This window comes from Agelaius phoeniceus, chromosome 15 (assembly GCF_051311805.1).
Source record: "Agelaius phoeniceus isolate bAgePho1 chromosome 15, bAgePho1.hap1, whole genome shotgun sequence".
In the NCBI taxonomy this organism is placed as follows: domain Eukaryota; kingdom Metazoa; phylum Chordata; class Aves; order Passeriformes; family Icteridae; genus Agelaius; species Agelaius phoeniceus.
The window spans coordinates 17,699,943-17,724,817 of NC_135279.1; the positions used below are offsets into that span (position 1 = coordinate 17,699,943).

The 24,875-nt window shown below is 49.4% G+C and overlaps 2 protein-coding genes across 4 annotated transcripts in view; one reads left to right on the plus strand and one right to left on the minus strand.

Annotated features, from left to right (window-relative positions):
- The window catches only part of SIL1 (SIL1 nucleotide exchange factor), a 340,917-nt gene extending 339,364 nt beyond the window's left edge, over positions 1-1,553 (plus strand). For both annotated transcript variants that reach the window (XM_077186486.1, XM_077186487.1), the window contains exon 10: positions 1,095-1,553. In XM_077186486.1, coding sequence (XP_077042601.1) covers positions 1,095-1,445 — 351 coding nt within the window. In that variant the 3' untranslated portion in view covers positions 1,446-1,553. The remainder of the gene's footprint in view (positions 1-1,094) is intronic.
- Positions 1,554-6,099: 4,546 nt separating this feature from the next.
- CTNNA1 (catenin alpha 1) overlaps positions 6,100-24,875 on the minus strand; it is a 117,367-nt gene continuing 98,591 nt past the window's right edge. For both annotated transcript variants that reach the window (XM_054642752.2, XM_077186581.1), the window contains 7 exons: positions 21,493-21,693; positions 20,287-20,438; positions 17,532-17,642; positions 15,894-16,075; positions 15,054-15,159; positions 9,706-9,840; positions 6,100-7,230 (listed from right to left, as the gene is read on the minus strand). In XM_054642752.2, coding sequence (XP_054498727.2) covers positions 6,943-7,230; positions 9,706-9,840; positions 15,054-15,159; positions 15,894-16,075; positions 17,532-17,642; positions 20,287-20,438; positions 21,493-21,693 — 1,175 coding nt within the window. In that variant the 3' untranslated portion in view covers positions 6,100-6,942. The remainder of the gene's footprint in view (positions 7,231-9,705; positions 9,841-15,053; positions 15,160-15,893; positions 16,076-17,531; positions 17,643-20,286; positions 20,439-21,492; positions 21,694-24,875) is intronic.

Below are 24,875 nucleotides of genomic sequence, written 5' to 3' on the forward strand. Positions count from 1 at the left end.
GAGACTTTGTAAAGGTGCAAATTATTTTAGCAGGTCTGAAATCTTATCAGGTGCTGACTCTAACATGATCCTGTCAGCTCCATGGGAAAGGAGCAGACAAGGGCATTTTGACTCAAACCATCCCCATTTGATCCTGCTGCCCATTTCCCAGCTCTCCCCTCCAGCAGCCCCATCTGTTCCTACCTCCGTGGGTCTGGGGCAAGCACAGCCTGGCAGATTCTCGGGTTTATGTTAAAACAACGATTTTTAGCTGCTCTTTGGATTGGGAATGCTGTACCCTGGTTGCTGGGGGCTGCTCCAAGCTGGGGTGGCAGGTTTGGGTTGGGCTGGGTGACTGTCAGATGGATTGGTTTGGAATTGTAAAGCACCTGGCAGCTCTCAGTGCAAAACAGGAGTCACTGAGGCTCTGAATGCCTCCTCCTGCCACATTCCTTCCTTTTCACCCCAAATCCTGCCTGCACTTCAGCAGGCAGCTCTCAAGAGGACCAGGAGAGGGGAGGTCTTGGTGTTGTCCTTCCAAGTCCCTGTCTGGAAATTGCATGCTATCAACAGGCTCTCCACCAAAGGGCTCACAGGGTGGTGTGGGGGAGTTTCCCCTCCTTCCCCTGGTCCCCTTGGCCTCCTGGGCTGGTCTCTCTTGCTGTAAGGGATCTAGCCCCCTGCAGAATTTCAGTACTGGAGTTTTCTGGACCAGGCTGGCAGGGGTAGGTCTGGCTGTGGCTGGAGGAGACTGAGATCCCATCTCTGGAAGGAGCAGCATGGAGCCAAGTGATGATGTTCATTAGGTGCTCCAGGCACCTGTCAGCAGGAAAAAGCACCAGACCAAAGACTTTTCAAGTCTTGCTGAGCTTCCTGCCCCTGAGTCCCCTCCCAGGCTGTGTGACACAGAAACCCCCAGTCCCTGGGAGTTTTCCAGGATGGAAAAACAGCCCCTGTGGCCAGGGAGCCAGGACACAACCTCGGTCTGGTCTTCTGTGGCAAGTCCCCATCCACAGCAGGTGGTACAGGACATGCATCCTCCTCTACTGTGTCACCTCCTGGGAGCAGTTCCTCTCTGACAGGGACATTAATCTGTGTTCCACCACTTCCCACAGATGCTGCTTGAGGACTCCCAGCACGGAGAGCAGATGGAGGAGAAAATCCAGCAGTACCAGCAGGTCAGGCTGGTGCCGGCGGTGGTGGAGCAGGGCTGGTGTGCCCTGGTGCCCAATCTGCTGGCCATGCCCGAGCACGACACCCGTGAGAAGGTCCTCAAGCTGGTGGGGGTCCTGGTGGCCTTCTGCAGGGAGCACTACCGGGGGGACCCTGCCCTGGGCACCACCCTCAGCCTCCTGCGCAGCGAGTATGAGGAGCTGGCGGCCGAGGAGCAGAGGGAAGGGGACAAGGATGGCTACTTCAGGGAGCTCCTGGGCTCTATTAACACCATCATCCAGGAACTGAGGTGAAACTGGGGGTTCTGTCCAATTCCAGGGAATTCAGGGTGACAGCAAGTTTGGATGGCCAGACTTTTCATTGCAGGTGCACTTTGGAATAAACTGCTGGACTAAATGAGATCCCACACTGTGTGCCAACAACTTTGTTATTAAAATACATTGGGGTGTGGGGAATGTCTTGTTTTCATGGCATACGCTGGAAGAATGGAGGTGCACGGTGGAGGGAACAAGCTGGGGGCTCAGCTGAGGAATTTGGGATTTGCAGAAAGGGAACAAGCGTTGTTCCCGTGGGGGCCATGCTTGTGTCACTCCCAGGAGGGGATGTTTGAATCCCTGCACTTCCTCCAGGCCTGGCAGAGCCCAGCTGGTTCCTTCCATTCCCCAGCTCTTGCAGGGCTCTGCCACCACCAGGGATGGGCACAAATGCCACCAGACCCATTCCCACCTGTGACCCTGGAACCACCAGGCTTTGTGCTCAAATATTTGAGGCTCCCTTGTACAGTGTGTCACTTGTCACTGTTAAGTAGCAGGGCTAATTATAACTAATTTTTGATCTCTTTTTGGGGTTTCAGGCTGTTTTGCTGGCATTAATTTTTTTTCCCTATTTTTATCTGAAATGCATTTCCCAGCCAGCCTTGCCAAGGCTTTGCTTTGTAGGTTTAAAAAAAAAAAAAAAATCTGATGGTAACAGCCAGGACAACCATGGGAAGGGGCTTTTCTTCTGGAAACCCAAGCCTCTGGAGCGATGCCAGGTGAATCAGGGATCCAGCAGAACTGGAGGGGATCAGCACAGGGATTTCTCAGCCCCTGCCTAGCTTTGTCACTGTGTCAGAGCTGGATTTAAGGTGGGGACTGTCTAACACCTCCTTAGGGAATGAGTCAGGGAGAAAACCACCAGCAGCCCTCCCTGTCCAACCCCAAAGCCAAAACCCCACTCGCTCTTCCTTAAAGTCTTAAACCTGTCAAGTTTTTGAGCAGGGGCTCACTGGGGATGCCTGTGCTGGCCCTGGGGATGGAAAGGTGCCCACAGGCCTCCAGGGCAGCTCAGGAGGGAGCAGGTGGTGGCTCCTGGTCAGTGCCACTCGCTGCCAGCCCTGGGATGGCCCCTGTGGCCTGGGATGGCAGCAGGAAGGTCCTGGTGACCCCCTCGGGCTGTTTCCCGCACACCGGCAGAGTGACACAGACAAGGACATGGAACACTCAAAGGAGGCCAAAATATGATAACAAATAACAATTTCCTGGCAGTGCTGCTCCTGAGGCACTGGGCCCTGGCAGGGCACTCTTGGGGCAGAGGCTGTGTGAGGTCTTGGGCAGTGCTGACGTCAGGGACCCCACACCCTGTATACCCCTGCCCAAAGGGCTCCAGGCTCTCCAGGGTGTCAGGATCCCAAAGAGGGGTGGCCAGAGGGAACCCCTGGGTTGTAGCCACCCCCTCTCTGCAGCTCCTGCAGGTCTCAGGGTCCAGTCCAAGCAGTGGGACTGCAGCTGGGTGGTGGCCTGGGGAGGTGGTGACAGCCATGGAACCTTGGGGGTCACCAAGAGCTCCGCCATGAGCAGCCATGGCCAAGGCTCAGCCTTGGGGGCTGCAGCCCATTCCTCTGTGTGCGTGGCCATGTGTCCCCAGAGGGTCACAGAGAAGTGCAGGCGAGCCCTGGGCTGCTTTCCTGGCCATAAATGCCAGCCCAGGCCGGTGTCCCCACTAATGACAGCTTTGTGCCCCAAATGGCGCTGCTGGTCCACAGCCCAGGGTAATGACAGGGCTGCTGCAGCTGCCTGGTCCTCCCCCGGCAGGGCCAGGGCTGAGCCAGTCCTGCCCCAGCCCCTGTGCAGAGCCAGCCCCGCTGTGCTGGGAATCCCCCAAATTCCTGCAGGCACGGAGCAAGGCAGGGCTGGAGCAGCCCCAGGGGTGGGGGATCCTGGAGCAGATGGAAACCTTGCATAGGGCTCACTGGATTCCCTCCCAGTGCAGGTCCGGGATGAGCACTTCTGTACTTAATTCTGGAGCTAACAGGGCCCCCCCATTGCTCCAGCTTCAAGAGGGCATCAAGCGTTAAGCGCTGCAGTCACACAAGTGGCCAGGCCAGGACCAGCTCCCACTCCTTCCCCCTGCAACCACTGGAGCATCAGGAGGGCTGTGCTGGCCCAGCCTGAGCTCTCGGAACCCTGGCACCCTTTAGGCAGGGAGTGGCTCAGAGCAGAGCCCACGGGCTGTGTCTCCCTGGGACACTCCCCAGCCCTCACCATCCGCAGCACAGGCGGGGCCTGAGCCCTCAGCACTGGAGCAGCTGATGTGCCTTAATGGATTTTTCCTTTTCTCACCCCTTTGTTGGGGTTTTGAATGCACTCGTCCCTCCTCACCCTCTCTGCTCTCTCCTCAGTTTTGTGTTTGAGGTTTGGCTGCCGTGGTTTGGACCCAGCACCCGTTTAAGCAAACGCAACTCGGGGTGCCCCGCTCCCCTCTCCGGTCCCGCTCCTGACACATCCCAAAGGCGCTGGGAGCAGGCAGAGCTCGGAGTGGGAAAGGCGCTCATTAACGGCCATTAAATCGTGGCACGGAAACTTCACACACAATTAAAGCGGCATAAATTCAACGTGGCTCCATTCACCGCGGAATTGAATTAAGAGCACTTGAAATCTGGAATAAGACGTATCTCCTGAGGATTTAATGTGGTTTCACTAATACACTTTAGAAGATAATGTGGGTTCATCTTCCTGAGATCCCTGCACTGCCAGGTCTGCCGGGCTCTGGCACGGACCCAGCAAAGCTGCTGCCCCATTGCGCTGCAAAAAAAGCCCAAACCAAAACATCTTCAAATCACTGCAAAAACCCCCCAAAACCCCTCTAGCAAGTACTCCGGCGTGTTCCAGGCGGTGCCTGGGGAGCAGCCATGGGGAGCTGGCGGGTAGGGAAATCCCACAGCCCTTCCCTGCCCAAAGCCACGGCGTGTCCCCCCATCTCCACGGAGGGCAGGGAATTGGGAAGGTGGGGTTTGGTTCCTCGCTCACCGCCGGGGGGAAGCGGCGGGAGCACCCCCGGAGCTCTCCTCGCCCGTTCGCTCCCTCCCGAGCCGAGCATCGTCCTCCGGCAGCGAGAGCGACAGCACGAGCCCTTCCCCAGCGTTTAATTACATGGAGCAGTAATTACTGTAATTCTCTCCAGTTGGCTCCCTAATAAAGTCACAGCTTCGCTGGCGGCTGGACCCCCTCGCCGAGCCGCGACTCCAGCGCCGCTTTCACACGCAGGGCTGGAATTCCCTGACACGGGATCGGCGATTTTGGGTTTTGAACTCCTGAACCACCTGGGTCTGGGGCTGATGCCGAACAACCCGGAGGGGCCGGAGGCACCGGGACCGGGGCTGGAGTCGCTCCGGGATGAGGAACTGCCCTGCCCCGGCTCGGGGTTCTTCTGCCCCGCTCCGGCCCCAGGATCCGCCGCTCCCCCGCCCCGGTGTCACCACCACGTCCCCAGCTAAACTGGGAAACTGGGATTTCATGACACAAAATCCCCCCTCTTCTAAGGGGACAGGCATTTTCTCCCCTCCAGCCGCTACTGCTGCACTTCTGAACGGAGCGATTAAGCGTTACACCGATAATGATTCACCTCGATGCCCTTCTCTGCTCCAAACCCAAACGCAATTCCCAGAGGAGCAATTCTTGGGTGCAAAGGAAATGTGAGCTGAGGTTTTTCGGCCTCCTGTCCCCATGGCGTTCCTGCTGCTCCTGCACCCCCTGGGACTGTAGCTCTCACCAGGGGAACCACTTTTAATTTCTTGATACTCAGTGTTTGTAGCATAAATTAAACGAAGATGTATTTAAAAGATAAATAAGTGTAAACTTGTCTGTACATCTTAATAAGGGTTATTTTTTAAAGCACGTTAATAGATTGTACTGGTGGGAGGCATTGGATGTACTCCCTAAACAGCTCAGGGAATGTCACCTTTAAGACAATACCAGGAAAAAAAAACCTATATTGTAAAAATTCAGTTAATAATTATCTCTAAAAGAAGACCTATAGCCTGTTAACCCCCGAATGGCAGTGGAGCATCGCTCCCTCTCCGAGCCTGTTTATTTGTTAAGGGTGTATGAAAATATCCTATCATTCCACTGTTTAATAGCTGTACTCAAGAGGCTAAAATGCTTGAAAACATAATACATTTGGCAAAAATATCTCAAAAACTATTTAGCTTAATTATGATCAGCATTACAGTAACATGACAGCAATAACCTTAATACAGTAAATTATGAGCTGATTGAGATAAATAAAATTATAACATTTCAGTGCCAAGGTTCAGCTCTAAAATGGAGCTGCATTTTAGACATTGACTCCAGCCCAGGCTTTTCCAGCTCCACAGGAACAGGCACCGCGGTGCTGCCCCGTGCAGGCACCGCTTCCCTGCACTCGACTCGACTGGGACATGTGAAACACGCTGAAATTCATAAAATTTAAATAAGACAGTGAAATTATACCTTGTAGCTATAGTTATCACAAATAATGTACAGTCTAAATTGCAGCCTGAGCAAACACGATTTCCTGGGTGCCTCTGGAAGCCCAAGGCGGGATGCAGAGCAATTATGAGGAATGAGCACAAAGCTGATTTGCATCTGAATGGCGAGGGGGGGGCGATGGGCGGGCTGGGCCCAGCTCCATTCACAGCACCACAATGCACCAGCTGGGAAAAGCAACTTTATTAGTGTCCCGCAGCAAAATACATTAGTAATTTGTAACCAGGCATTACAATTCCCGTCCGTGTCACGGGAGCGATCGGCCGCCCACGCCGGGGGAGGTTTCCGCAGGGATCGGCCCCGGGGGCTCCCCCGGCTCCGGAGGGAGCGGTGCCAGGAGCACAAGGGAACCCCAGAGGGTTCCGGGGCAGCCCAGGAAAAGCAGCATCACGGCCCCAGGGCACCACCGAGCCCAGCTCCAAACACGATCCCCAGCAAAGCCCGGCCCAGGCACGGGTGTAGCGTTTTTCCAGCTGTTTTCCAGTTGTGCTCACACAGCCAGTGGCTGCTGCAATTTCAAACTCCTCTGATCTTGCTCCCTCTCCACACCACAGCAGAGATACACTATCACATACAATACTTTCATTAATTTTTTTTTTGAGTAAAAAATCTATTTTTTTTTCTCTTGATCACCATGATAAACTGAGTCTCTGAGTATCATGATCCACTATTAGTGTTAACCGTTAGTGTTACTGTAAAACCCTCTTTGGTTATAGAATATTTCATTTAAAGCAAGATTATAAAAAACAGTTTCCAGCTAGAAATCCACCCCTGTAATCTAAAAGCCATCTAAATTACCACACTTTCTGCAGGCTGAAGATATACTGATAGGGCTTAGAAATTTAAGTATCTCCCCAGGTAATCTAAACAAAGTTATCAAAATTATATTAAGTAAATACATTTGGAGGAATAGTAAATTTTTGACAAATCCTTAGGGTATTAAAAGTAGAGTTCTGGAAGTAGCAGTAGTGGGCTAGAGAAAAACACCCCGAGCCAGAGCTCTCCTCTAGATACTCTCCATGGCCTTGAACTCGCTGAGGGCCTGCACGGGGTTCACGTGCTTCTTCTGGGATGCCCTCTTGATTTTCGTCTGGGTCTCGTCCTGTTTCTCCCTCTTGACCAGGGGTTTCTTCTCCGGAGCCTTCATCTTCCAGGAGACGGCCGGGAGGTTGAGGGAGGCCATGCCCTGGGACTTCTGGTACTTGGTGGACGCCACGTAGGAGGCCTTGACCGTCTGCACCACGGCGTTCATCAGGTTCTTGGCTGCCTGGATCAGGGACATGGCACTGTCCACCTGCCAAGGGACACAGAGTTACCCACCATGGAACCCCCAACACAGCCTTCCACTGAGAGCACCACAGGACTGGGGGTAAAACCACTTGAAAACTGATTTATATTTTTCCTTTGAAACCTGAGGCTCCCAGTTTGAGGCAGGATTTTTTTGGGATGCTCAGTGGTTACAAAGCTGACTTGTGCCACCAGCACAAAAGGAGGGTTTGCCCCCCTGTATGCATTTTCCACATCAATGGCAATTGGAAACATTTGTATTCTGCCCTTTGCTTTTGTGACTAAGATTTAACAGTTGCTTATTCTCTAATGAGATTAATAAAGCTGTAGTAATATCTTAATCACCGATAATAAATATTTAAATCGTCCTAGAATACTAAATTGTATTGGGAAGGAAGGAACACAACTGCATCACCAGCCAGGCCTGGAGCCCTTTCCCAGCTGGCTCCTGATTTACAAGAGCATCAAAACAAGGAAAAACATGAATTTGTCAAAGCTGTAGGGCACAGCAGGGACAAAGAGCTGAGACCAGGGCTGGGTGGAAGAGAGAGGGGAGGAGCACTGCAGTGACCTCAGCTGGGACCCCCTTCTCCAGGGGCCAGTGTCCTGCTCTGGGTGGGATCCCCAGCTTGTCAAGGCCAAATGGGCTGGGACAGGGGTTTGATCTGGGGCAGGGTTTGGTTCTGGTGGCTTTTCTGGGGCACTGACCCTTCCCTTCTACTCCACTGTGCCCCAATTGCTACCATGGCACCTCAGATCCTCTGGCAAAGCCCCTGTGCTCTGCCCTCCTCCTCATGAGCCTGGAAACCACCGTGCTGGAGTGTTTCCAGGAATCCTCACAGCAGCAGGAATCATTAAAGGCCAGGAGAGCAGGGAGGTGCTTTTCTGAATGACCTGTCAGACTGTGCAGGTGCCAGCTCTGCCCTCCTGGGCCCTGCTCTGCTCTCACAGCACTTGGGTGCAGGGGCAGGGCATTAACACTGGACAGAACCTTCCTTTCAGTGTGATGATGCCTCTGGACTGGCTGAGGTCTTCATCTGATTATCCCATGGAGCTCAACACTGCTGCTGGCAGCCCTCAGCCCCAGTGGACAGGCTCAAGGAGAAGGGATAAAACCAGGAGATCAGACTACAGCTGCCAGGCTGTTCTACCACTGATTTATGGCAGAGGGGATGTAAATCCTGGAGGCACTGAGTAACTGCAGTGAAGCCCTGGAGTACGTATTGCTGCACAGTAACACATCTCCTGCTTTGACAGCACCACGCCTTCAGCCTCCCAGCTCCCAGGACATGAACAGCAGCACATCCCACCACAGCCCCTGGAGCTGCTCTGGGGGCTGGAAAGGCAGCAGGGGGGGCAGCACAGCCCCATCACTCACCCCCAGATGGGCTCAGCTCATGCAGGGATATCTATTGCTGACTGCTCCTGCTACTGCTGCCCCAAAGCTCTCCTTCCACAGCTCTCCCTGGTTGTGGGGGGGAAATCTGTGCTACTAAGTTTAAGCAATTGAGGTATCAAACAGGGTTTCACTGGAAAATATCAGGGCAGAGGATGCCCAGGGAAGCTGTGGCTGCCTCTGGATCCCTGCCAGTGTCCAAGGCCAGGCTGGATGGGGCTTGGAGCAGCCTGGGACAGTGGGAGGTGTCCCTGCTATGGCAGGGGGTGGCACTGGATGAGTTTTAAGGTCCCTTCCAACCCAAATTGTTCCATGATTCTGTGGTGTCAAAATGGCAGAATGTGGGAAGTTTCTCCATTTGCTGATCAGGGAGCAATTCTGGACTACCCAAGGGCCAATTCTGTCCCTTCTTCCAACTTCCTTCCTCAGTCCTGACATGGCTGGGCAAAAGCACCAGAAGTGACCAAACGTGCCTGTGCAGGGCAAGGCAGAGTATGCCAGAAGAAATTAAGGATTTAGCTCCACTTCCCTCCCGCCAAATATCTGCCATACAGAATCCTCTTAGGAGACAGCATTTCATGAACTACAGTGAAAAAAATTATTTGCAAAGTAATGGCTGGAATAAGAAAGCAAGCTGGCCTGGGGCAGCTTCCAGCTGTCAGAAACCAGAGCAGCCACTAAAAATCCCTGCACTCTTCAGGGCACAGCCATCCTGAAATATTAACATCTCTGGAGCATTGCAGGACCCCAGCATGTTCCAAGGCTGTGCAGAGACTTGGGGCAAGTTTGACTGTGCTGATAAAGTGATTTAACCTCACTAAGAGTGAAAAGCAGTCTGGAAAACAGATCACACAAAGGTGAAGTGAATCTGTGTACAAACACTTCTGAATAAGGAAATGTGAAGTCTGCATTTTCACAGCAAGCGTTCCTCCCCAGAACAGCGAGGCAGCAACACAAACTCTGCATCCATTAGAACTCAGAATGCTCCAGCATCTCCAGTCTCTGTTCCATGGGGTTGAACACAAAAGCTCACATGGAATAACCTGTGGGAGCAAAGCTGCCTGAGGCAGCGTGTGCCATACGTACCCCGGAGACGACGAGCTCCCCGCCCAGGTTCTGCACCTCAGCCTTCACCTTGCTGCAGATGTTGAGCTGGTGGCAGTAGAGCGCGATGCGCTGCAGGTAGGCCAGCAGGTCCTGCTTGCACGCCGAGTCTGGGCACTGTGGGTGACACGGGCACAGCTGGGCAGGAGCCAGACACACTCCAGGCACCTCCCCTGGAGCAGGGGATGGGCTGGGACAGCGCTGCCCTCCCTCCCTGCTGAGCCTGGGCTTTGAGACAGCTGAGCAGCGAGACAGGCACCTAAACCCAGGAGCCATGAGCAGGGGCAGCACTGCACAGGCTCCTTCCACTGCCCTTCAGCAGCCCTCCCAGGGAGGAGGAAGAGGAGGAACAGAAGGAAGAGGAAGAGAAGGAGGACTATTTACCCTCCCCAGAGCAGGTCTGTCAGCTGTAAAAGGTCCTTCCTGTACTGCACAGGACACAGCAGCAATGGTCTGACACCCAAGATTTGAAGCTGCAACTAGCAGGTGTTACCAATTCCTCCCTCAATCCTTAATCTTAAGTATTTCAAGCTTGAAAATTATAAACCCAACAGTGACTCAATTACATGCAGCAAACAGAGATTTTCTTGACTTCTGCTCCCATCTTGTAGCAGTGGGGAAAGCAGGTTCCTCACCAGGCACAAAATGACATTTTTAAGGTGCTTGCTGCAGCACTCATCCGTAAGAGAAATGTAACTTTTTCAGCTTTGCACAAAAGGCTCTGCAGGAGTCCTCTGTGCAGTTTGGGAAGGTGGCATTTTCTGGGACAGAACTGAAGAATGAGCCACAGATGAGCCAGGCTCAGGCTGGATTTCCAGACCAGAGGGGAGCCCAGCTGAGGAGCAGCCATGGTCCAGAGCAGGCTCTGTAGGACATAAATGCTGTGGGAAGGGTTCTGCTGCTCTCAGCAGCCCTGCAGCCCCTTTAGCAGCAGCAGCAGTGGGGTCCCAGCAGCAGGTCCCCCATGGGCCACCTCAGCCCCAGGGGCAGCCCACATGCTCAAACACACACACACACACACACCACCTACAGCTTCACTTACATCACACTGGGTCACACCCCATGTTGCTTAAGCCCTGCTCTGAGCCCCAGAGAAGCAGCACTTGTACCCCACAGACAGCTCCTGTTCCATGGAAATGGCCCCTCATCATCTCCCCACCCAGCATCCCCAGGCCTCCTGGACAAAACCATCAGACTCCCACTGATCCTTATCTCCTGCTCTAAGGCAGGCTGCACTATGCCCAGCACTGTTTCAGCTGGAGCAGTGGAATTCACCTGGCATTATCCAGGGACAGGACTACACCCTGCAGGGATCTCCAGCCTCTGGACAGCTGCACCCCATCCAGAGTGATTGAAGAGCTCTTTTTCACACACCCCTGTTCACAGCAAAATCCCATTTCACCTAAGACCCTGATCCTGTGCAATGGACCATCTGATGAAGATTCATAATGGACATGGCATGACTGAAAGATTAAATCTTCAATGTGGCACCACTTCCATTACTTAATGCCTCACTCCAGCTGAGGGTTGTTGCATTGGCCATGCAGCCTCTCCTCCCCTTGAGGGTAAGGTAAAAATCCTCTCCTGGCTGTGAGCAGCAGGCTCTGAGCCCTGATTCTCCCTGCAGACCTTCTCTCCTTAGCTGTGAGATGGAAGCAGAAGCTCTTTTCTTTGTATAAAAGAGGAGCAGATCGTGGTGCACACACAGGGATATGCAAACATGGTCCCACTCACATGGAGGAGCATTTCCTTCCCAACAGCACTTAATCTGCCAGAACAGGCATTTCCCTCTGCAGTGAAGGTGAGTGCAGCTAACACATATATTTGTTTTTTTCTGGGGCCAGAACAAGTGGCTTTTGTAAGGCAAAGTGGTCTCTGTGCTGAGCAGAGGTGACTCAGGTGCTGCAGTGATGGGCCCACAGAGCTCACACACACACAGGGGGACTGCACTGGGAGATCTGCATGGCTTTATGGGCATCTGACCCCACCAACAGACATAAAACCACCTTCTTAGTCCCAAGGAAAATGATGAACACCCAAAGTAATTGCAACTCTCAATGTGGGCATGCAGCTTCCATCAGTGCAGTGAAGCCCTGCCTAACGAAGCAGCAAAGCTTGCAGGTTAATTTTTTAAGCTAATCAATATTAGTCAGCAGTACAAGATGTTTAAGAGCAAGTCCACAAATAGCCCTGGCCAAAGAGCTAATGAAAAGCCCAAATTACCATTTTGGAAACTGCTCTCCATCTCCCAAAGAGCTCATCTAACACAGCAAGTGAGCAGCACAGCAGTGCAGGGGCTCAAGGGCTGACAAATACCCAGTGCAGCACATCAGGGGATGGCTCAACAATTCCAGCTCCTCTGTGGGGCTGTGAAACCCTTCAAGGAAAGACTCTCAAGGCAGGAGGCTGCTGCACGTTCACCAACAGCTGAGGAAGGCAGCAAAACCTTCGTGGAATAGGAATCATCACTGGGCTGTGTACATCAATCCAGTGTGAGATGGAAACCCAGATCCTCTCCTGTGTGTGCTATTTCTGCAGGCAGGATCGAGGACTCAGCTCAAAGACAGATGAGGTTTAAATGGAGATGTAACACGAGATAAAAAAGAGCATCAACAAAAGGCACTGCGGGTGCCTGCAGGAGCCCTGTCCTTTCCTAGGCAGAAGCACTCGGATAAAAATCAAAAAACCCAAAAGGCAACAATTTGAACACTGATCAAGAATGATGACATTACTGGACTAACCCACAGCCACAACCCCCATCTGCAGAGATGGATGGGTTCTCACAGACACAGCACAGCCTAGCAGGTAGTGCAGTGCAGATGGAAATGAATGTGTTGGGGGACACCCCACCTTCCCAAAGCCCCCAAACTGAGCTGCTGCCACAGACTCAGGGAAGGTTACTGGCAAAAGCTAAGCTGGCTGCTCCAGGTCAAATCCAGGCTCCATCCTAGACACAGCAAACACCCCCCCCCCCCGCCCCACTTTCAGTTCCTGCTGCCCCAGCTGAGCCTGCAGAGAAGCAGAATCACCCTTTCCTCTGTTTTTGCAGAGAAAAGGGGCAGGGGAAGACAGCAGAGCCCTGGTGGTGTGTGCTCATGGACACAGACTATCTCCAGTGGCTGCAGGGGAGAGCCAGTAACCCCAGAGCTTCTTCCTCCCACTGCCTCTCCCTTTGGGAATGGGCCCTGCTGCACCAGGAATCCCCAAAAAATGTCCCTCAGGGGCAGGTGCCCGCTGGGCCCAGCAGGAGCTGCCAGCAGCTGTTTTGGGGAGGCAGCTCCCTGGGAGGATGGGCACTGGCCACCTGTGCCAGCAGCTGCCACCAGCCTGTGCCCAGGGTCCCCACCCCAGCCCCCCCAGAAGGGACCAGTCTCCCCAGCACGAGGCTGCTGGAGCCTTTTACTGGGAAGTGGGGCAACCCTACCCTGACCCCCAGCTGCTTCTCACAGGGTGATCAGAACTGATGTAACCTCGGCCTCCCACCACCACAGAAGGAAAAAAACCCAGAAAGTTCCTTTAGCTTTGTAGGTGTTCTGACATTGAAAAAATAAATAATAGAGAGAACCCTTGCTGCAAATCATTGTCATCTGTGTTGTGCTCATAACTGCTTCGTATTCCCCTGCTCCCAGCAAGCAGCAGCTGCTTGGAGTGAGGGATGGAAACCTCGGGGAGAACCTGATGAGTTCAGCTGATGGCAGAACTCATCCCAACAGAGAGGGAATTCCTGGGACAGCAGCTCTTGGAGCTCAGAGGAATGTGCTGCAGAAGGGCCTGATGGCAGAGCTGGGAGCTGCTGGCACACTGACACGAGGGGTCACAGCTCTGGTGTCACCCAGCACACAGGACACAGCCCCTCCGTGTGCTCCCTCCTCCAGGGGCAGGGACAGCAGGAACCAGGAGCTGCTCCTGCTCTGTAGCTGTCACTCTGCTCCACATTAACATGTTTCTAAAGAGTATGGAAGCACATCTAATGAAATATGCAGGCTCAAAGTATTAGCAGAGTATGGAGTCAGGAAAAAGCTATATTCTTGTCAAAATGACTAACTGTACAGTGCTGCTCATATTTATCTTCAAACATGTGCTTAATCTGTTACATTTTTAAGGACCTTACTGCTACTGAAATAAGTTTTCTTTTATATTTTGAAATGGCTTGGTACAGAAAACCATATACCAACTTTGCATAAAACATGTGAATCAAAAAAAAAAAAAAAAAAGGCATTGTAAACCTTCTGCCCAAGCTCCCCTGAGACCTTGAACACAAACTGCTCCTTGCTTCATTTACCTACACCAGCAGCACACCTGGTTCTTGCAGAAACAAGGCTGTCAAAGTGCTGTAGCAAGGAAAGCCATCTGAAAAAACACTTATCAAATTTATCTCCCCATTGAACATTTCTCACTGCATCATTAATAAAGGAGGGTGTAGACAAGCACCTCTGAATGCAACATTAAGAGAGAGTCCTGCACTGCAATGATTTACTTTCAAAGTGACACTAGTTCAGTGAAAACCTTGCAGTACACAAATTTCCATCCTGAAAAAGCCTGGAAAGCAAGTGACAACTAGGAAAACAAAGTTTAGTCCATGATCTCAGACTTAACCTCCTTGCATTTCAGAGTCTCTCTTGAAGGTGGAATATTATTACTAATGTTGATGTTTCCCTGCTATTTGGGTGTGGGCTGAGGCCAAAGGTGCTCTTGCTTGGCCCAGTTTCTAAGTGGCTCAGGACAGGCATTGCATAAATAATCCCTGAGCTGGCCATGCTCATTCAGTCCTGTGAGAATTCCTTCCCAGCACTGGGACAGCACAGCCACGCTCGGGTCCCTGCAGGCCTTGCTCCAAGCCTTCATCAGCTCTGAAGTGAAAAAACACCAGAGAGCTCTGACACCCTCCCCACTCAGTCTGCAGAGCATCTGAAAATTGTTGATCTTACAAAGCTGCCTCAAAGCCAGTATTAAAGGTGGTGCAATAGGCCAGGTGCCATTGTGCAGGGGCTGTCCCTGCCGCGTGTGCTTTGGAAAGCACCAGGAGTGCTCTGGGTGTGATGTGAGCCCAGCCTGGACCTGCTCAGCACTGGCACTGCCCTGGCTCTACGTGACCTGAAGCAGGGCTGGCACAAAATGCCAGGTGCCTGATTCCAGCCAAGGAGCTGCTGTGTCACTGCTCAGGGAGGCAGGAGAGCAGCTGGAAAGAACGGAAAGAACAGAATTTTCTAGCAGCAGATCTGGAAAATCAGTTAAAGACCCCAAAAGCAAACACATTCTCATCTGTTCATCATGCAGTACTGAAAGTTCTCTTGCTCCTTGGAGCTGGAGGCTCCAGGACTGTGACTCACGTGGTCAGCAATGGTCCGGCCCAGCTTGTCCATCCTGGACCCAGCCTCTGCAATCTTCTTGGCTGCACTGATCACATCTGACGTGTTCTTCAGAGGACCTTTTCCCCTGCAAAACAGAGCAGACGCTCCCTCCTAGCACCAGGAAACCACAGCAGTGAATTCTGTGTCCCTTTTCTCATTCTGTCCCACACTGTGCTGGCAGTGACTCCTCACCCAAAGGGCAGGAGAAGGCTGAAGCAGCCATTACAGCACCTTCATTTTCAAGAGTTACCCCCTTTCAGCTCTTCCCCACATTTAGCTTAAATCCGGGAATAAAAACATCTTAAATTTTACTGCTTTGAGCAGCTTAATGATGATAAGAGATAACATTTTAGAAGACGGATTTGCAATTTTTATGGAATGGAACATGAAGTTTAAAAAACAGCGTTATATAAAATCTGGTAAATTAATTTCAAAAGGCATCAAAAACCCTCTCTTTCCTCTGCCAGTAACTGTACTAGGAACTATTTCTGCAGTATGGCAATATTGAGAAGCCCATAGAATTTAATGCTGTAAAGAACTGAGCAAATATATATATATTCCTGGGGATAAGAATCACCCTTAAGAAAGAAAGAAAGAAAGACAGGCAATAACTGCTGTGTATCTGTAGATCAATTTAAACAGTTATTACCACCCAGCCACTGCACAATAATGCATCTCCCCAGTTAATATGCAGCTGGAACAGGGCACCATTTAAAAGAGATTATAAGAAGTGAGACTCTTAGGAAAACTTGCACCATGTCTCATTGAAAGCCCGGCAGCCCAGGCAGCTCAGAGTGAGCATAAATTAAAAAGCCTCACCTGGTGAAGTCTGTCATTTCCATCATGATCATACACATCTGCTTGGCCAGGACAATGATGTCATTGCCACTGTCATCCCATTTTGACACTTCAGCATCCAATTTACTCTTTTCCTCCTGGAAGCTGGCGACCTGCTCAGCAATCTTGGCTTTCTGCTCTTGAGGGAGCTGAGCCATGATAGCCTGGAAGAGAAGAGTTTTCTCACATGGCCTCCTGCTGCCTTGTAGAGGCTTTTTGGAACATTTCACTAATAACCAATTTCAGTCATGTAGATGGGGGATAAAACTTTAATAGCAATCCTCCACCTAGAGGCTTTACAGAGCCATTTGCTTCCATTTTGAATCAAAGTTTATACTCTTTTTAAAGAAAAAGTGCTCAGAAAGACAAGTTGACACTTAAAATATGGCCCTTTGCATGATAAAGCTGTTAAGACTCCAAACAAATTTGCCACATATTACCATCCCTCAAAATAAAACTGCATGAAGAAGGAGGACTTGTCTTTTACAGAAAATTTCAACGTTTTAAAATTAAGTTCCACTTGGGTATTGAGGATAATAAGAAATATTACCAGTCTCTTCCCTGCAAAAAGCTAGCTGTACTCTTTTGAAACATGTCTGCTGAGGAAAGAGTAAGTGAAAATAAAGAGTATGTGCTTACTCCCAAATAAAATCTCCCAGACTGGGTTTATAGCCTGTGTAAGACTCCATGGCCTTGCCTTCATAAATACTGGGAGCACAGATGCCTCGAGGAGCAGGCAAAAAGGAGCCTTTGGTACTAAAAATCCTCTGGCAGCAGCTGTGCTAAGAGGTAAATGAGCAATGTCTGCATTTAAATAGAAGGGGGTGAGGGTCCAAGCATAGAAAGTGCTTGTGCAAGGGAGGGGAGCATAAAAATACTCCCAGCTGGTGTAATTCCCAAGCCAACGTGGCCCAGGTTTGATAAATAAGGTCTGGCCACTTCTTGCCTGGCAGGAAGAGCCTCCACAAAAAATCTGCCATGGCACTTTCCCAAGAGTGTAAATTGTTATTGATCCAGAGGGGCCGTGTCAAATAAAAGCAATAGGTAAGGCCTGGTCTTCCTTCAATGCACTGATTTTAGGGTTTCACCTCTTAATGATTATATATTGCCTATCAATGCTTTCATTTTTGAGTCACAGGAAATGCAGTTAGTTGAAATGATTTCATTTCTGAGTTCCTCTCAGTGTTGTCTTGATAAATGCTCAGTGACCAAACACACACCATCACGTGTGTGAGGACACATTTGGAAAGATTTTTTTCTCATAATGTTAATGTTTGTCTCTTGAAAATAACATTAATCCAATGAGTAATCTGCCTGGTACCTCCCTGCAGAAGCTCTACAATGTCTATGATATCAAAATGTGATGTAGTTTCTTGGTACTAAAAGAATTTTGATCTTTCAGAACACCCAAAATAAACCACAGACGTTTCTCACATCCATCAGACCAACTGCATTTCACTCAACCTCCTTTTCAGAAGAATGCTGGAAACAAAAAATGCCAGTTTTCTGATCCAGCATTTTTATCACCACCCCCCCAAATTTAACCTAGGTTTTCAAAGCAAGCAGAAGTGTTTCTTGAAGGCAGGTCACACTTGGATAAAGCTGAGGTTTGTGCCTTACCCTTGCACTCTGTCCAGCAATGAGCTGATCATCCTCAGTCTGGATGCTGGTTCTGCTGCGGACGTCAAAATCCTCGGTCTCGAAGTCAGAATCATCCAGCTCTTCAGGAGTCTGAGGAAAAAGCATTCAAGCAGAGTCAAACTACAGATTTCATGGCTCTGAAAACCAACAAGAATATTATTTTTCAAGCAGAGAGAATGGAAATCAGTGGGGGTAAAAATTATTCCATGTTTTCAACAAAAAGGTAAATACAGGGACTGTATCCAGCTCTGAACACGTGTGATTTTATGTGCTTGACTGCTCCTGTTAAACACCATAGGGATCCCCAGAATCACACAGCAGTAACTAAACAGCTGAGATTTGTTAGGACATTAATGCACTCAGCATCTAAAAGACAGAAAAAAGTTCTTGCAAAGCGAGCAGCGTTTTGCAAGTTGATTAAATGTAAAAGCTTCACTCGAGATTCTGAAGCTGGAATTACACACAGCTCTAAGGGCTGGTTCAGAAGCCCAGACAGTGTCTTCAGCACAATTATGAATCAAAGCATTGACTAAATTAACAACAGATAAAATATCTCAAAATTTATCCTTATCCCTCAGGAAAAGCTGAAAAATTTCAGCTAGGAAGGGCCAGCTTTTATGCTGTAGGCCAAACACATCTGACCTAGTTCCTGCTTGCCTAGGATTTATTTTTGCTACTGCCAGTCTGTAGCAGGCAAACTTTTTATAAAGCCTATCAAGTTTAAACAGCATGTTTGTCAAAATACTACATCTTTGCTAAAGTGGCACTTCACAACAATTCTCCAGAGCTGGGTCAACAAAGAACTTCACTGATAGATGCAATAAATTGTGATTAACAGATAAGATGCAAATAAAGTCCCTGTTCCTTAGATTTTTTTCCCTATGATTTGAATTTCACAACTTGTCTTCCACTACAGACACTTTGTGATACAGTGAAAATAGAGATGGACATGCAAAATAATTGCCAAAAAGCAAAGGTGAGTAGGGTGACAATCAAGACTTTGGGTATTTCAGCCTCCTCCCAGGCCCTGGAGAACAGGGTATATCCACAACATGAGCAGAGGGACACACACTAAGAAGTAGCTCAGTGTATCAATATTAAAAAAAAAAAAAAAAAAGAAAAAGCATAAAGAAAACAGTTCTGCTGTACATGATTCTGTCTGTGAGTCCTCTCTGCCCATCCCTCCCAAGCCCAGGGACACACAAAGTGTAACTCTGCCTTTCAAGTGCCACCAAGGGCAGAAACTCCTCTGGGGTGATGAGCCTGGGTGGCAGAGAGGGGGAAGAACTTCTCTTCAATAAATACAGATGTAGTGAGATGGTAGTTTTGAAAATACCCTGCATAAACACAAAACTGAGGTGTTGCAGTGGCTTCTTCTGCTGGTCCCTGTAAAGAGCAGGAGCCTCTGGACAAAGCTGAAGTGAATGAGCCCCTGTGAGCAGGGTTACACCAAGCCCTGGAGAGATTTGGATGGCTCTTTTATCCCAAAATAAACTCTCTGGACAGGAAGTGTTAATATTTTAACTTCCTTCTAGGTGGCTGCTGTGTGGCCAGGGAGCTGCTGTTGGCTGCTGGCAGTGGAGCTGTGGCTCCCCGGCCCTGGAGGGTGGCACAGGGCAAACCTCAGCATTCCTGGCATTGCCAGCCTGGGTAACTGCTGCCCACTGGGACTCCCAGCTCCCTGTCCTGAGTAACAAGGGCTTCAGCAGGGGGGGATTCACACCCTTTGCATAGCAGGAAGGCTTTGATATCCTCAACCACCACTGGCGGTTTATAAATCCTGAGCTTGTCTGAAAAAAATTCCATGGGGAGCACAGATGTGATTGTCAGCTTTTCTCCTGGTTTCTCATCTGATCCTTTGCTTTAAGCAGCAAACATGGAAGATTCCACTGCAATGGTTACTGTAATCACATATCTTCTGTACATTCTTGATTTACTGACCAACAAGCTGCATCTGCCATGGTCACCACTCTGAAAGACCAAGGCAGTTTCTCAGAGTCAAAGGAATACAAGGAAAAGAAGAAAAAAGGAATAAACTCCTATATTTGTTATGTTTGGCTCCTGCCCATTTTTGCCCCAGTAAGATCCAAGAAATAGGCCCATGGATCAGCTGCAACCAGAACTTCCTTTACTGCATCCCTTCAACCAACTGCACCCTTCTGTGTCTGGCCTGCCAGAAATTAGGGCTCCCAAGTCACACCCACTGCAAGCACACAGGAGTCAAGGCCTCTGCTAGCTGCCCTGTTTACCCAGGTTAGCCAATTAACAAATTACATGCTCTACCAACTACAGCCTGAACTCAGCTTCCTTTTGAGTAACTAACATTAATTCTCAAAATTTACTAAATGAAGAGCTATTAGGTTTTATTTCTAAGCTCCAAACCATCAACAAGCATCTATAGTTCTGAATTAATTTGCTGTTGTTAACTGAAAGGTCACTGATTTTAGCACATTAACGAGCCAGGCATTACCATGAGATTACAAAAGATGCATGAAGGGTATTTAGCATCACAACTTGGGCCATCATCGATGCTCAGATCTGGTTAATGAATCTAAATCCAAAGGCACTGCTCAAGTGCTCCACAGCGATTAGCACATTTTAAGACTCTGAATGTTAATAGGAGCTAAATGAAAATGTTCTCCTGTCTGCTCTCCATTATCCTGGCGCTGTCAGTAGGCTGTCAGTAGAACGGAGGCAGGGAAAGCTGTGGGGAAGTTGGGGAAGTTGTGCTCACCCGGATCATCAGCACGGCTTTCCTGATGTCGCGGATGCCGTCGTACACCAGCCGGGAGGCGTCGATGAACTCGTTCTCGTCCATGGGCTGGGCAGGGTCGGAGCTCAGCGCTTCCACTGCAGCTTCCACCTGCTCCGTGAAGCGCGGCATGACTGCACCCAGAGCACAGAGCTGGTCAGTCCCACCCTGAACCACTCTCTGCTTCCCACTCCTGCCCTGCTCTTAACTGTCCTGGAAGCTGTGCAGTCCTTCCATTGAAATCACAACATTTGGTATAGGAGGTGAAGTCCTAATCCAGCCCCGTTTCTGCTTACGCTGCTGCTCTTTGGTGTTTTCCCCTTGGACAGTGAAGTTTATCACACCCTTCTAATGGACAAGGAAAAAACACCTGGGGAAGCTCCTAGAAACTATAGGATAAAATATTAATTGCTTGTTTGATGTTTCCTGCAGATGTACATCATTTTTTGGGGGGGAAAGAAGTCGTGCTACCAACAGGAAACTCAAGTTTAAGAAGCACTGGAAGGGGGCAGGTTGCACTGCTGCATTTCAGTGACTCATGGTGCCCCAGGAAGAACATGCCAGAACCAGTTAGAGTCTGCTGTTTCTTCAGTGTCACCCTTGATTCTTCATCAAAATAATTAAAGCAAAACCAGCAACGAGTGGCTGGCACTGAAGCAGCCAGAATCACCCCCACCCTTATGGATGTCACCAGTAGTGCATAGGGAACACCTTGATTTGGTGTTTATGTGTGGGGCACTACAACCTACAATGCTCTTCCAACAGCTCTAAAGATACTTTACAAAATTTACCCTAATTGTTACCCTAAATTTATTCTGCTGGGAGAATGTGATCTTCCTTCTGGACCCTGAACAGCTCCGGAGCCTGTTGCAATACTGCAAGATGAGCACAGCACAACTTCCAAGTGTTCACTCAAGCCTGGGACTCATTCCCAGTGTTTTTGCTTCCCACAGCCCAGTCCATGACAGCAAGCACACTCAGGGACACCTTGTGCACAGCTGAGCTTTGAGCCAGTCAACACAGCAAAATCACACTTCTCACTTTGCAACAGTTTTGCAAACAACTCCCACTAATTTGCATTACAGCAAATTGAGTCTTTAACAGATTTCACAGGTACGCGGGTACCCAGCTGCCCACAAGCTTTCAAGCAACAGCAATTCAGGGCTCCTGGGAGTGAGCGACCCTTACCTGTGTTGGACAGTAACTTGGTTGCCTCCAGCACCTTCTCAGTGTACACTCCGGGCTCGTAGTTGTCCATCTCCGAGGAGACCACGTGAATGACGCGGGCGGCGCGGCCCCGGATGGCGCCGGCCGTGCGGTCTAAGCCGTCCACGTCTTTTTCTTGGAGAGCGATGACACATTTGTTTACATCTTCTAAAATGTGATTCTCTGGAGGTAAAAGAAGGAGGATTTAGATGGTAACGTCTTTTCTGTCGCAGTCATCAGCGTGGCAATTGCTCAGGGTGGGACCTGCTCTACAGAAGCTCCATGGAGATGCTGTCAAAGTACTAATGTGAAGGTCACAACCAGCAAAGAGCTGCCCTTCCACAGGAGGTGTCAAAAAGCCATCAATCCATTCACCAATTGGCCTCCACACTTCCTGCCCCTGTTTGTACTCGATTTTACCAACAGGAAAGCTGAGTTCTGCTGAGTTCTCCCCTGGTTTCTTTCCATATTTCTCCCCTGGACTGCCCCAGCTCTTATTTCAAATACCTGCAAACCACTCCCCTGCCAGTGCACGTGGGGTGATGAGCACCTCCCCAGCACCACACCTACCCCCCTCAACACTCCAACAGACACTTGGTGCATGTTTCCAGCTTCCTCCAGAGTGTTTTCCTACAGCCACATACATTCCATCAGAGCACATTACATTGTCAGTCGCCCATTCCCATCTGAGACACATAATGTATGCAGTGAATAATGTGGAAAGCATTCCAGCCACACAGCACTCACTGACTGTTCAGAAAACAAACAAAAAACTAAAAGCAAGACCTCTGTTTGCAATTAGCTTTTTAAATATACATTTTCTAGTTTTGTAAAGAGATATTTTCCCTATTCATTGAGTACAAGAAGCCCAAAATGGGGAAAACCTTTTAAGAGATTTCTAAAGATGCCTAAAGAAATTTGGATCCTTTTTTAGGGAAACCTACCCTAAAGATCACCCAAACTGTTAATATAGACTTCCAAACTCTGCTGGAGAACTCTTTAATGTACCAGGACTAATGTTTTGGTATCATCATCCAACACCAGCATTTGGGCTGCCAGGTAGAAACCAACTTGGAAACATTTCTGCTCTGTCACTTAAAATAGTTTCCAGTGTTAATTACCATTGACTTAATCTTTCTACACTGCCAACCCATGCAAGTGGCTTTTATTCCCTCTGCAGGTAGTAAAAGAGCCATTTTGTAAGAGTTTGTAGAGACAAGAAGCTCATAGTGCTGGCTGGGAGAGGATTTGGAGGAACTGCCTGAAAGGATTGCTGTGAGAAGTTACTCCTGATTTACATAAAATTAACACAGCCAGGTGCAATATTGCAAGACTTCAGTAAGTAACCTGGGCAAAAATTACACTTGTGAAATCCCTCTGAAGCAACTCAACCTGAGCAGGTTCAGCTGAGGGCAGAATGTGGCCCTAAGAGAGCAAAGAGCAGGTTCATTAGTGATTTGACAAGTCAGTGAGCAGGCACAGGAGCCACAGTGAGCACAGAGGGTATTTAAAGAAGAGACAGCCCTGGGAGCTGCAAGAGCCCAAAGAAAAAGCTTCGGCGCCAGGCCAAAACACAGACTGTTTATTGCTTCAATTCCTAAATGAATAAATTAAGCCACAGACCATTTAAAAGCCTCTTTGGATTATCCGAACTTTAATAAAAGGCATGGACAAAATGAATGTGAATATTTAAATGTCTGCTGATCATTTAATGCCTTTTGCAGATGTGAAGTGGCCAGGAAGTCCCATCTAGAGGGAGATATCCCATAGGGCAGCTTGCAAAAGGCCCAGGGAAGTGCAGGACTGTCAGGTCTATCTGTTCTGGAGATATTTTCCAGCTGGATGATAACAGATAAGATCCAACACTATGCTGAGTCCTTGTAAATACCCCCAGTGCTCCCCATCCTATGGGCACACAGAGCATGGGTTCCCCACCAGCACCTCTGGGCATGGGAGAGGCTGTCCCACATCCAAACCCCCCTGTCCTGCTGGGCAGGAGAAACATCCCACAGCAACACAACACAGGCAACAGCAAAGGGACCTTGTCCCACCAAAATAGCTACAGGGAAAATGGTGTGGTTGGGCAGTAAGGTAAAAGGAAAGGTATTTTTTCCATAGAAATGATTTTTAGACCAAACAAGGAAATACATTAAACTGCGAAAAGCTACAGAATAAAAAGTCACCCACGACTGTCAATCCTCAATCCACGCCCACCAAACACCTTCCACCTCCACCCACCTCCACATTAAAGGGATGAAGCAATGCTTTTCCAAACAACCCCAGCAGCTTCTGAGGGAGTCTGAGGGCTACAGAAGATCAAAATCAAAGAGGAACAGTTGGGAGATGAAGCCCCAGATTCATAAACACAGCTGTGCTTCTCTGCTGCACCTCCTGTGGAAGGTCTCAGAACCATTTCCACGCTGAACCTCTGCTGCCAAGGGGCACTGCAGAAGCCAGGTCAGGCAGCACATGGAGCAAACACTGGGGACTTCACACTCTTGTAAATACAGTGTTCATCCTGGCAATATTCACTGGGAGGCTCTTCAGAAAAAAATAGCTCCACTGAGATGGGCAATCTGTGGCATAAACCTCTGTCAGCAGCAGAGGAACAGAAGGCAGCAAATGGAATGGTTTTAAAGAGGGTTTCAAAGGAGATTCAGGTAATTTCAGAACATTGAATTTGACAATTACATGGTGCTATCAGCAACTGCTCTAAAGAACAGAGATACTGGGCACACCAACACACCCAGAGTGCTTTGGGAAGGCACTGATAAGAGAGATAAGAATTACAGAAGGTACAGGAGAGCTTTGAAATGAGGAATAATGAAACAGGCAGAGACTGTGCAGTCAGGGAAGTGATGACTGACAAAGTGCATGGCAGAACTCTGCACATTTGCAAACAACATGAAGAGACAGAAGGGGAAAAAACCTTTTCACCATCTTTAGTACAAGTAGGGGCATCAAATGAAGCAAACAGGCGACAGTGCAAAACAAGGAGGTTCTTCACAGGGAGCACACTTCAGCTGTGAATCTTTGCACAGGATGATGGAGGTGCCAGCAGTTTATAATGGTCGAAAGAACAACTAACACCAGCTTAAATGAGAAAAATCTGTCAAGGATTGTTCAGGAGATAGCACCTCTGATGCTGGAGCTCCCTGAGCTGCACATCACTCACGGCTGGAGGCACACAGACATCTCTAGGCTACAGGCTCCTGTGCCATCCTGACAGTGAGCCTCCCCCAGACCCTGCCCTAACTTAACAGGGCCCTTCAGCTGCTGTAGCTATAAAAGTGCTGTCACCTGCAAGCTCACCTGTGCCCTGTGCACTGAAGGATCCTTCTTCTATAATGTTCTGCCATTACCTA